At 48.6% G+C, this 11,871-nt stretch overlaps 2 protein-coding genes across 2 annotated transcripts in view; one reads left to right on the top strand and one right to left on the bottom strand.

Annotated features, from left to right (window-relative positions):
• The window catches only part of SRRD (SRR1 domain containing), a 17,775-nt gene extending 17,362 nt beyond the window's left edge, over positions 1–413 (bottom strand). The window contains exon 1 of the mRNA XM_007947987.1: positions 250–413. Within this exon, the coding sequence (XP_007946178.1) occupies positions 250–413 (164 nt within the window). The remainder of the gene's footprint in view (positions 1–249) is intronic.
• A 3,243-nt stretch (positions 414–3,656) lies between these two features.
• The window catches only part of HPS4 (HPS4 biogenesis of lysosomal organelles complex 3 subunit 2), a 34,339-nt gene continuing 26,124 nt past the window's right edge, over positions 3,657–11,871 (top strand). Inside the window, exons 1-3 of the mRNA XM_042781931.1 lie at positions 3,657–3,697; positions 6,622–6,712; positions 8,775–8,918. Coding sequence (XP_042637865.1) covers positions 3,657–3,697; positions 6,622–6,712; positions 8,775–8,918 — 276 coding nt within the window. The remainder of the gene's footprint in view (positions 3,698–6,621; positions 6,713–8,774; positions 8,919–11,871) is intronic.

Below are 11,871 nucleotides of genomic sequence, written 5' to 3'. Positions count from 1 at the left end.
TATGTGAACTGCTGTATGAAAAGTGAATTTACTCTGTAAATCTTCACCCAAATCCTAAAAAAAAAAAAAAGAGTAACAACTTTTATTGAACGCTATGACCTAGACCTGTAATAAGCTCGGTACGTCCATTAAATCCTCACAACTTCTTGAAGGGTCTGCAGTTCTCCCACTTTACAGATGGGAAGACTGAGGCTTTGAAAGGCTCCTACAGGCATCAGGATTCCAATCACGGCCCGACCCCGCACTCACCCGGCCTCCCGGATGCGACGAAGTACAGTTGTACTGTCCGCTTCTGGATCTGCCTCCCGGCTCCGGGCTGCTGCTTCTCTCCGCCCCGGCCGCCGCGGAGCCGAGCGCCTTTTCCGTGGGGTTGCCGCCTGCCAGGGATCCACTGCTGCTGCCGCCGCCGCCATTGACCTCAAACGTCATCGGCGCGTGGAGCGCTCGGCCAACGTCATCGTCGCGCGCCGCCTGGGTTGGAGCTGCAGTCGCCGCGGTGCGAGCAGGTACTGGATCGTGGGCGCCGGCTCCCCACCACTGCCCATACCTTGAGTCGCGAATCCCGAACCACCGGCTGCCTGGGTGCTCTCGCGGACGGGCGGTGCCCGGCGGCGCGGAGACACTGAGGGGCGGATACTCCGGCCAGTTGTCCCTCCTGGCAGCCCTTTGGCGACGTGACCGTGCCCCACTTCACCTTCGGGTCTTTGCCCATCTCCTCTTAGCCTCCTGGAGCTCAGGTCAGACACTTCCCAGTGGCCTCGGGTGGCTCCTGGTTGCTTCCTGGCGGCCGGTGGCTGTGTCTGGCCGCTTCCTGGCCCCTCGCCGCCTTTGGCGCCCCCTTTCCAACTCCGCTGACCTATTAAGGCCGCTTTCTACAGCCGCCCTTCTCCGAAGCTTTGCCACCACTTCTTTACTCCTTCCGGTCGTTCCTGTCACTTCCCAGGCTGCCAGAGTCACTTCTGATCACATCCCGACACCTGCTCCTACTCCAAGCTATTACTGGCTGCTTTTGGACCTTTGAGAAATAAGACAACGGATCTTGGTAATGGAGGCCCAAGTAATCTGGGAACAACGCCTAAGGGAGGAGGGCCTGTCCCAAGGTATTTAGAGCTGAGAAAAGATGGAATTCTAGAGGCTGCTGTCCCAAGATTCAGCAAGGTCTCCTCTAAGTCCTTTTCCCACCCAAAGAGCTTTAACAAATTGTACTGTGTTCCCACAGGGGTGACCCAGTGGTGAGGAGGGTGACCAGGTGGTGTGCATACACTTGAGATGGTGTTGCTGGGAATGTTCACCTTAGAACAGATCAACTGTATTCCTATTGCCCCTCTCTAAGGACAGTGACCAGAGAGTTGTCATGGGGAAGGATTGTTCAGTGTTTTCCTGGAAGGTGTTACACAGACCAGTGAGTGGAGTTTACTAAGAGGTCCGTTGTAGTTTCAGCAGCAAAAGGAGGACTCCCTGGACGGCACAAACGGTTAAGCCCTGGACCACTATCTGAAAGTGGTTTGAACTCCCAGGTTCCTCCGAAGAAAGGCCTGGTGATTTCACACCAAAAGACCACCCCTTTGGGAGGCCAGTTCTGCTCAGCACACATGAGGTTGCCCTGATTCGAATCGAGTCATTGGCAACTTTTTTGTTTTGTTTTGTTTTGGGCAGAAGAATAAATAACAGCCTAACAGCCTTGAACTGCCTATGTCTGGTGGGAGTAAAACAGAGTAATTTTTGGAGGAGGGTACAAAAGACGTCGATTAGGGTCCATGATGTGAAGGCCTCTTCTGATGCTGAAATTCCATGATACTCTCTGTTGTCATCCTCTTGTGGGAGTTTGAAAGCCACTTGATAAAGTTCTCTTTTTTGGTGTGTTTTGGAAGCTTGCCCAGCGGTGGAATTCTGCACGGTCAGATTACTTGTAGGCTGCCTCGGTGGCAGTTCCTTTATTTGGATCCCACTCTGGTAGCATAGTGCCTAAAGCACTTGACTGCTAACCAGAAGGCTGGCGGTTCAAACCCATCAGCCACTCCTCAGAAGGAAGATGGGGCAATCCTACTTCTGTAGTGATACTGCCTCGGAAACCCAAGGAGGGGTCACTATGAGTTGGGTCTGACTCGACGGTACATAACAACAACAACAACATTACTACAATAGGAGCTCCGGTGGTTAAGCAATTAGCTGCTAACCGAGAGGTCGGCGGTTCAAACCCACCATCCTCTCCCTGGGAGAAAGATAGGTAAAGATTTACAGCCTTGGAAACCCAATAGGGCAGTTCTGTTCTGTCCTGTGAGGTTGCTATGAGTCAGAATCAACTCAGTAGCCATGGGTTTGGGTTTTTTAGTTTGTTGCTTTGTTTCTGGTGTTACTGTAGCAGCCACATTATTTGTATTTAAAAAAAAAAAAATTGTTGGATGGATTCCCGCTCATGGAGACCCCATGAGTTACAGAGTATAACTGCGTCATAGGGTTTTCTTGTCTGTGATCTTAACACAAGCAGATTGTCAGACCTTTCTTCTAAGGCACCTCTGAGTGGATTCCAGTCACCAACCTTTGTTGTTGTTATTTGGATCGAGTCGGACCCAACTCATAGTGACCCCTCCTGGGTTTCCGAGGCAGTATCATTACAGAAGTAGATTGCCCAGCCTTCCTCCTGAGGAGTGGCTGGCACCAACCTTTAGATCAGTAAAAAAAAAAAAATACCAAGCTCACTGCCATCAAGTTGGTTTGACTCATAGCGACCCCTCCTTAGGTTTCCGAGGTTGTATCACTACAGAAGTAGATTGCCCAATCTTCCTTCCAAGGGGTGGCTGGTGGGTTTGAACCACCAGCCTCTGGTTAGCAGTCACATGACTTAGGCAGTATGCCACCAGAGCTCCTTTTAGGTCAGTAATCAAGCACAAACCAATTGTGCCACCCAGGGACCTTAAATAGCTGTTCTTAACACTTAGAGCTTTTCACACTAGTTACCCCATTTTATCACCTGTGAGGCCTGGGATATGTTCACCATAACTCTTCTAGAAATGAAGGGATTTATACTAACGTCCTCTGCCACCCTTCTTAATCCAGAAACACAGTTTTCAACTTTGTAGAAAGCCCTTTTGAAGTCTTCCATTTGCATAGCCATACTGGGTCACATGCTTTCTCATGGGTTTATGAAATAATCTATTCCTTGTGTTCAGGCCAGGGCCAACTCTCTGATGTTTGAACTGGAAGCTTCAAACTTTTCAAAGAAAACTTCAGAATGGCTTTGAATAGGACAAGCCCGAATTCCTTTTGGAACACCGCCTTCAGCATGCATCTGCCCCTTTGAGCTTTCCTGGAAGCAGCTTTCCAAAGAGTTTGTTCTACAGAGAGCCACACACAGGCCAATGCAAGCAGAGTAGGAGATCAGACTTTTCTGGTAGAGTTCTCTTGCTTTATTATATTGTCTCCCCGAGTTCTGAGAGGCATAGACATACGCTTGGAACCCACGGGCCGACGAGGAAGGGAAGTGACACTTTCATGCTGAGTGGAAACTAAACACATGGCAGTGGTGACTGAAAACGCTTAAACCTACCACATCCGGATGCATTAGATTTTGGGGAAACAGAACATCACTTCTGGAGAGAAAGGTGAGACCAAAAAAGAAAGCCCAGAGGAAGAGGATGAGGGCAACCGGACAGTAAATGGCCACCTCCGCCACGACACAGACGAAGTCGGCCTCTTGGTGAGTATCTAAGCCACTGCGTTTTGGCTCTCACCAGGCTGGAGAGTGAAACTCCTGGGTTGATGGAAAATCCCCGGCCAGATTGTTTTGGTTTTATTCAGAAAATGCTATCTTTCTCAGAGCAGCCAAGTGAAATGTGTGAGTGTTTTCTTTCCAAAGCTAGCCTGTTTTAGCCTCGCAAGCCTCTCACAGTGTTTGCTGTTAGATTGGAGCAAAGAAAACCCTAACGTGATCATTCTGCTGGCTTTGGTGATAATGTCAGCATTGTATTATTCCCGTTGGAGAGAGGGCTGCGGTTCCGAATTACACCATAAGAAGAGGTCTTGCCAGTCTGGCTCTTGAGGGGTGTTACACAGTGTGTTTGAAACTCCATCTTCTTCTCATTCCCACATGAGTTAATCCTTTCCTGTAATCCAGGGCAGCAAACATTAATTGAGGAGGTGAAATCAAGAGGCATGGCTTAAGTAAAATGAACAAGATTTAGTGACTGGTGGTTACGTTTGTGTGTCAACTTGTCTGGGCCTGGTTGAGTGGCTGGGTAGCTGGATGTAGTATTCCCCATGGTGAGACTGGTAATCAGCTCCATGGTGGGATCTACCACAAGCAGCTGAGTAGCTGCCTTTGCGATGTGGTCTGTTTCCTGTATATAAGGAGAAACTTTGAGAATGGTCTCTAGCCTATGGCACGCTTGGACCCTGCATGTAGCCATGTCATTGTTCAGCAGCCTGCCATGCTCTGCTGACCTTGGGACTTTCAATGGATTTGAATTAATGGCCTGCTGTGTGGTTTGGTAACATCAGGACTGTGCCTTTTTACTTGTCAACCTTGGGGCATCTCAGCCTCAGCAGGCAGCAGCTGTCTGAGTGAAGAAATGCCTCTAGCTCCAGTGGGCCGGGAGCAGGAGGCAGAGCTGGACCTCAAGGTTGAGGGGCTTTTACCCAGCCCCTAGAGCCTGGCACTTTGAACTTGGACTTAAAGCCTCCAAACTGTAAGAATAAACAGCTGTTCGTTGAGGCCATCCCATTTGTGGTATATATTCTTGTCAGAGCGGCGCTGGGGAACCAGAACAGTGACTGATTAACTGTGGAGGTCAGAAAGACACAGCAGTGATGCCCAGGTTTATTTCATGTGTCGGGAAGAGCAGGGGGCCTCGGTCAGAGGACGTGGGGGAAGGAGAAGTCGGGGCCCGGCTATGGGGTTTCTGAGTTGAGTTTGCCGGAATGATCTGGACTTGCCCTGCAAGCAGGTGCACATTGGGCCCTTTAACGTGGAAAGCAGACCATGGGAGCCAGAGGGGGTGGTGTAGCAGAGAGAGTGGACCGAGGAAGAAGAGGGCAGGAGTGGAGTGGTCATAGCCCTTCTTTCTTTGTATTACCCTGCTGAGTGTGCTTTCAGAGATAACCGAAGCCCAGGTCCAGCCTTTGAAGACTTGACTTTACAGTCTCAAAGAGGCCATCAAACCAAAAAACCAAACTCACTACCGTCGAGTCGTTTCTGACTCATAGTGACCCCTCCTTGGGTTTCTGAGGCGGTATCTCTATGGAAGTAGAATACCCAGTCTTCCTTCTGAGGAGTGGTTGGTGGGCTTGAACTGCCAGCCTTCTGGTTAGCAGTCAAGTGCTTTAGACTACGCCACTGGAGCTCCCAAAGAGGCCATCAGATGAGAATATTAAACAACTACAATTATACTACAGGGGAGACTGTAAAAGAGGCAGAATGGTGCACTGGTAGAATTCGTGCTTTCCACGTAGGAGACCCAGGTTCAGTTCCTGGCCATGCAACTCATTCACAGCCACTGTCTGTCTGTCAGTGGAGGCTGGAGTGTCGCTGTGATGCTGAACAGGTTTCCGTGGAGTTTCCCGACAAAGATGGGCTAAGGAGAAAGGCCTGGCAATCTGGTTCTGAAAATCAGCCAGTGAAACCACTGGGTCACATGGTCTGACTTGGGCAGAGGGCGTTCTGTCACGCATGGTGTGTTTCCATGAGTTGGGGGCCAACTGAATGGCCACTAACAACAGGCAACGACAGTCTTGGGAGGAACAGGGGATCATGGAAATTCAGAAGAAAGAATCGTCAGGCCAAGGGCATGGGGAAGGTTGCCGAGGGAGCTGTTTTTGAGACTTTACTAAAGGCCTGGGAAGATTTTGACAGGCAGGTGTTTCTCTGTGAACTCACTCCCCTAGGCCCCTGGTTTCCCCTGCTTGTAGGCTCACTGCGTGGAATTGCATGTTTATTCATCTGCTTTTTATCATTGTAAGGAGTTCTGGTGGTGTAGTGGTTAAGGCATTGGGCTGCTAACCAAAAAGTTGTTTGAACCAACCGGTTGCTTTGCAGAAGAAAGATGAGGCAGTCTGCTTCCGGAGAGATAACAGCCTTGGAAACCCAATGAGGGTCACTATGAGTCAGACTTGGCTGATGGCAGTAAGTTTTTTATCACTGTAGCTCCAGGCTCTGCACACACAATGTGCCCTCAGTAAGTATTTGCTGAATGAACGCGTGAATTCTGGTGGAAGGGCTGTTTCCCAAGACCAGCCTGCTCAGTGGTTGAGGAATACGTGTAACACGTCCCTGACTTAATTTGTTATCAGAGCCTTGAAGGGCAGTTTACCAAACTGTGTGGTTATGTAATTAAGGTTCAGTGTTTCGAATCCGAGCCATCACTGTGGGCACTTGCTCGTCTTGTTATTTCTTTTTGAGCAGATGGTGTGATGGCTGGATGTCGGCAGATTCTCGGTCTGACTCGGCTGCACTTGTGGGGTGGTTTTTATCTGTTTGCAGCTCCTGGGTTTGTTCTCTGGGGACACCAGATGGCTTTTCACACCCTGAATACCGAGCCCTCCTGGGGCTGGGAACTAGGAAGCTGTTTTAAAGCGCCATTATCACTGCATGAAATGAAACATGGCCCCACTCTGTTCTCTTGCCAGGTGGAATTATTTTTTCCTTTACGATGGTTCGAAGGTAAAAGAAGAAGGAGATCCCACGAGAGCTGGGATTTGTTATTTTTATCCTGCTCAGGTGAGCCGCCCAGCATGGCGTTGTTCAGCGTGGTGACTTTTCAAAAGTGTAGAGTTGAGCTTGGGGCAGCTTTATTTGGATAACCGAGGCCTTTGAACTTTCTCCTGTCTTATTCTTGGTTGTGCTTTTCTTGTTCTGAGCTTGACACTCCCCGGTGGCTCGGCTCTGTCCACATTGTGCTTCCTTGTCTGCCTCACCCAGCCCCGAGGTCAAGAAAGCTTTGTTCCCGTGTGTGCAGAGGTGGCGGAGACAGGACACTGAGCCTCTCCTGGCCATCCGTAGCCTCAGCAGCCCAGCGCTGTGCTCATTTTCGCTGACCATCCTTGTTGGAATATTTTGAAGGGAAGTGGAGACATTGTTTCATCTCACAGGTGTGCACACCACAGGTGACATCTGTAGTGAGGAGGGAATTCTTTAGCATTGTCGCACCTAGGAAAGGAACAGTGATTAGTTTTATACCAAGTCCTCAAGAGCGCCTGGGACCTAGTGCATGTTTCAGTTTCACCCTATTTTCTTAAATGTCACAATTTTTTTTTCTTCCTCCCTCCCTCCCCTTCTCTTTTTTCACAGTCCCTGCTCCCTCCGCCCCCAGCTACTTCCATTACCTCTCTCTTAAAGCCTATATAATCCATTTGGTCATTTTGTGTTCTAAGTCTCTTAATTTCCAGTAGTTTTCTCCCACCCACCCACCCTTTTCTCCCACATGCCATTGAATTCTTGAAGAAACCAGGTCATCTGGGCAGTGGGATATCAGAACGTCCCCCATCGTGGATTCTGGGTTCAGCCATCTGCTTCCTCGTAGTGGTGTTTTAACAGTGTTCTACACTGGGTTGCCTTTAAACTAGTAGAGCCTTGATTTTTTTTTTTTTTTTATTGTGATTTGGGTGAAAGTTTATAGAGCAAATTCATTTTCCATACAGCAGTTCACATACACTTTTTCTCATGACATTGACTGCAATTTCCCACAATGCAACAGCTCCCCTCTCACCTCCTCCCCATAGTTACCTCTTCCCTGTGTCCTTCCCTCCATACACTCCTGCCCCCTGAGCTGTCTCCCTGTGCATACACAGCCCTTCTTTCTCCCATGATTGATCTCTCCAAGGAGTGTATCTACCTAATGTAAATGTGCAGCTCATATGCCTGTCTTTTGTTTGGCTTTAAGCCACAGGAGTGAGTTCCAGACCTGAAGGGTACCTGGGGAGTCTCACCAGGCTCTATCAGACCAGCAAACCTGGTCCCTTTTTTTTTTAATATGATGTTGAGTTTTGTTCCACGTTGTTCTCCCTCTCTATCCAGGATCTCCTACATAGATCCCCCTCTGAGTGACTGACAGTGGTAGCCGGGCACCATCTAGTTCTGGTCTCATATAGGCTGAGGTTGATCAATTTTTTAGGCAAAAAAATTGTTTTTAGGTGGTGCCTTGTCTGCATATTCTGTTGCATCACATGATGAGGCCCACTGTGTCTGGCGAGGCCCACCCTGCCTGGCAAGGCCCGCCCTGTCTGGCAAGGCCCACCATGTCTGATGAGGCCCACCGTGCCTGGTTGCCCCACAGTTCGCTGGTGCTAGGATTGAGCGGAAACTCTGTATATCCTTGCATCATGTGATGCTGCTCGGATCTGGCTAGTTGGGATGAATCCAGGCTGCTTGGGTCACTCTCCTGAGGATTTAAATAGGGGTGAAAGGCTCACGCTTCTATCACACATGGGCCTGTAATGTTAGGACCATGCACTAATGTGCAGTCAGTTTGTGTGTTCAAGTTTGTGTGTTCATGATGGGTATTTGCATGATACAATGTAACAGTTCAGTCCTCTGGGGCTGGAGTCTGCAAACCTTTTCTCTAAGGGGCTAGTAAACATTTCCGGCTTCCCAGGCCACATAAAGTGCCCTTCACATATTGTTCTTTGTTTTTGTTTGTCTTTTTACAACCCGTGAAAAATGTCAGAAACGATTCTTAGCCCATGGCCCATATGAAAACAGGCTGGCTGCCAGCCCCTGTTCTGAGGACTGACCCAGGTAAAGAATTGCAGCTTCCTGCCTGGGATTTGCTCCTTTCCCGTAGACACTGCTTGACCGCCAGGAGTTGCTCTGTGGGCAGATCGCCGGAGTCGTCCACTGTGTCTCAGACGTTTCCGGCTCTCCTCCCACTCTCATTCGTCTGCGGAAACTGAAGTTTGCCGTAAAGGTCGATGGAGATTACCTTTGGGTAAGTTCAGCGGGCAGACTCTGTGCCCTCAGAGAGTGCCTTCCACGGGGAGTCAGTCGCCATCCTTGGTAGTAAGGGCTGTGACGATAAAGCTTGGACGGTGCTGCTTTCTTGAGTCCGGGATCGCTCCCCTGCCCCCACCCCGCTGTACTGTGTGCTCAGCGTCCGCTTCGCCTCCAGGGCCATCTCAGCAGGTGCGCCTCGTCCGTGCTCTCCCCGGAACATGCCGGCGCCTCCTAGACTGCTCCTGGCTGCATCCTCCTATCTTTCTGAAACACTTAGGCCAACCTGGGGACGTTCTATTTAGCCTGTGTTGCAAATTGAGTTTTTATCTCTATCTTTACTGTACTTTTCTATATCCTCCACCCTGAGTAAGTGACCCAGGAACTCTAAGACGGTGACACATGTATGTTAAGTTGCAAAGACCCTGTTCAAAGGACAACAGAAAAACAATGCCAAGTGTTTAGCAACGGAAGAATAGATAACCAAAATACGACACATACACACCAAACCAAAACCAAACTCACTGCCATTGACTTGATTCTGACTCACAGTGACCCCCATTGGGTTTCTGAGGCAGTAAATCTTTACAGAAGTAGATTGCCTCATCTTCCTTCCGCAGGGGAGCTCTGGTGGTGTAGTGCCTAAGGCACTTGACTGCTACCCAGAAGGCTGGCATTTCAAACCCATCAGCCACTCCTTGGAAGGAAGGTTGGGCAATCCACTTCCATAGTGGTACTGCCTCAGAAACCCAAGGAGGGGTCGCTATGAGTCGGATCCAACTCGACGGCAGTGAGTTTGGTTTGGTTTTTGGTTCCTTCCTTGGAGCAGGTGGTGGGTTTGAACCACCAACCTCGTTAGCAGTCAGATGCCTTAGATAGTCCACCACCAGAGCTCCTTACATACACACAGCGGAATAGTATTCAGCCATAAAGAGAAATGAAGTTCCGGTCCACATTATGACATGAGTGAACCTTGAAAACAGTGCCGAGTGAAGAAGTCAAGTACAGAGGAACAAATGTGCATTGTCTCGCTTTGGTGAACCACCTAGAGCAGGCAGAGACATAGACACCAAGGTTTGTTCGTGATTTCCAGGGGTAGAGAGGGGGCAGCAGGGAGGTATTGCTGGAGGGATACTGAGTTTCTGTTAAGGGGGATCAAAGTATCCGGAAATGGTGGTGATAGTTGCACACTGCGGGGAGTGTAATTAATGTCACTGAATTGTGCCCATAAAAGTGGTTGAAATGGAAAATTCACCACAGTAAAAATTATAGCTTATAGTACCAGATAATCCAAATTCCCTTTTCCACGCTTACATTTATGTATGTGTGTATGTATGTGTGTGTGTATTCATTCATTCATTCATTCTTGTACTTGTTTGAAAGATCCCTGGGTGGCCCAAAAGGTTTGCCCTCATCTACTGACCAGAAGTTTTACTTTTTACAGGCTACCTTTGTGCTCCTCAATGTTTTGGGGGTTGGTCTATGTTGTCACGTGTGTCGTAGTCATTCCTATCTATTGTTGAACAGTGTTCTATTTTCTGAAGTCCTATGGTCTGTTGAAAGGAGCTATGGTGGTATAGTGCCTGTGTGACTGCTAACCAGGAAGTTGGTGGTTCAAATCCACCAGCTGTCACGGAAGGAAGATGGGCCAGTCTACTTCTGCAAAGCCTTACTGCCTTGGAAATCCAGTGGGGGTCACTATGAGTTGGAATTGACTCGATGGCAGTGGGTTTGGTTTTTTTGGGTTATATGATCTATTGAGTCTTTCTCCTAATTTAAATGGACACCTGAGTGGTGTCAGTTTTAGGCAGTTATGAATAAGGCTGCTAGGAACATTCCTCTTATGTCTCTTTGCAGACATGTGCTTTGAATTCTCTAGGAGTGAACTTGCTGGTAGGCATCGGTACTCTGGTGGTGCAGTGGTTAATTCCTTCAGCTGATAACCACAGGGTTGGTTGTTTGAACCCAATAGCTGCTCTATGGGAGAAAGTTGAGGCAGTCTGCTTTCATACAGATTTACAGCCTTAGAAACCCTAAGGGGGTAGTTCTGCTCAGTCCTGTAGGGTCAGTATGAATTGAAATTTACTCAGTGACAGTGGGTTTGGTTTTTTTAGTTGGGTTTTTTAAGGAACTGCCATACTTGTTTTCCAAAGTGGATGTACTGGTTTACATTTCTGCAAAGAATGCACGAGCATTTCGGTCACTCCTTATCTTTGTTAACACTGACGTTAGTCTGTTTAATTGTTGCCGTTCTGGTGGTTGTGGAGTGGTATCTCATTGTGGTTTCAATTTGCATTTCCCTTATGACTAACGATACCGAGCCTTTCATGTGCTTCATGTCCATTTATAGATCTTCTTTTATGAACTGTGTCTTCATAGCTTTTGCCCACTTTAAGAAACATGTTTTTTTAATTGAGTTGTAGGAGTTCTTTACATATCTCAGATACCAGTTTTTGTCAGATACGTATTTTGTAAATGTGTTCTCCCAGCGTATGACTTGTCTGTTAATTTTCTGAGGAATGCCTTCTGATGAGCTTTGTTGTCGTTCGATGCTGTTGCGTTGGCCCCAGTGCACAGCGGCCCCACGTACAGCAAAGCAAAGCACTGCCCGCTCGTGCACCGTCATCACAATCCTTGCTGTGCTTGAGCCCAGGGTTACAGCCACTGTGTCGCACTGAGGGCCTTCCCCTTTTTGCTGACCTCTAGTTTACCAAGCGTGATATCCTTCTCCAGGGACCGGTCCCTTCTGATAACAGGACCAAAGTACAAGAGATGAAGTCTGGCCATTCCTACTTCTAAGGAGCGCTCTGAGACAGATTGGTGTGCTCTTCTTGCGGCCGTGGTATCCTGAGTATTCCTCGCCAGCACACAGTTCAAATGCATCAGTTCTTCTGCAGACTTCCTTATTCACTGTCCAGCTTTTACGTGCATATGAGGTGACTGAAAATACC

The sequence above is a fragment of the Orycteropus afer genome, unplaced genomic scaffold, assembly GCF_000298275.1.
Source record: "Orycteropus afer afer isolate SDZICR_OR568_19922 unplaced genomic scaffold, OryAfe1.0 scaffold00197, whole genome shotgun sequence".
In the NCBI taxonomy this organism is placed as follows: Eukaryota; Metazoa; Chordata; class Mammalia; order Tubulidentata; family Orycteropodidae; genus Orycteropus; species Orycteropus afer.
This window is presented reverse-complemented; position numbering and strand designations above follow the sequence as displayed.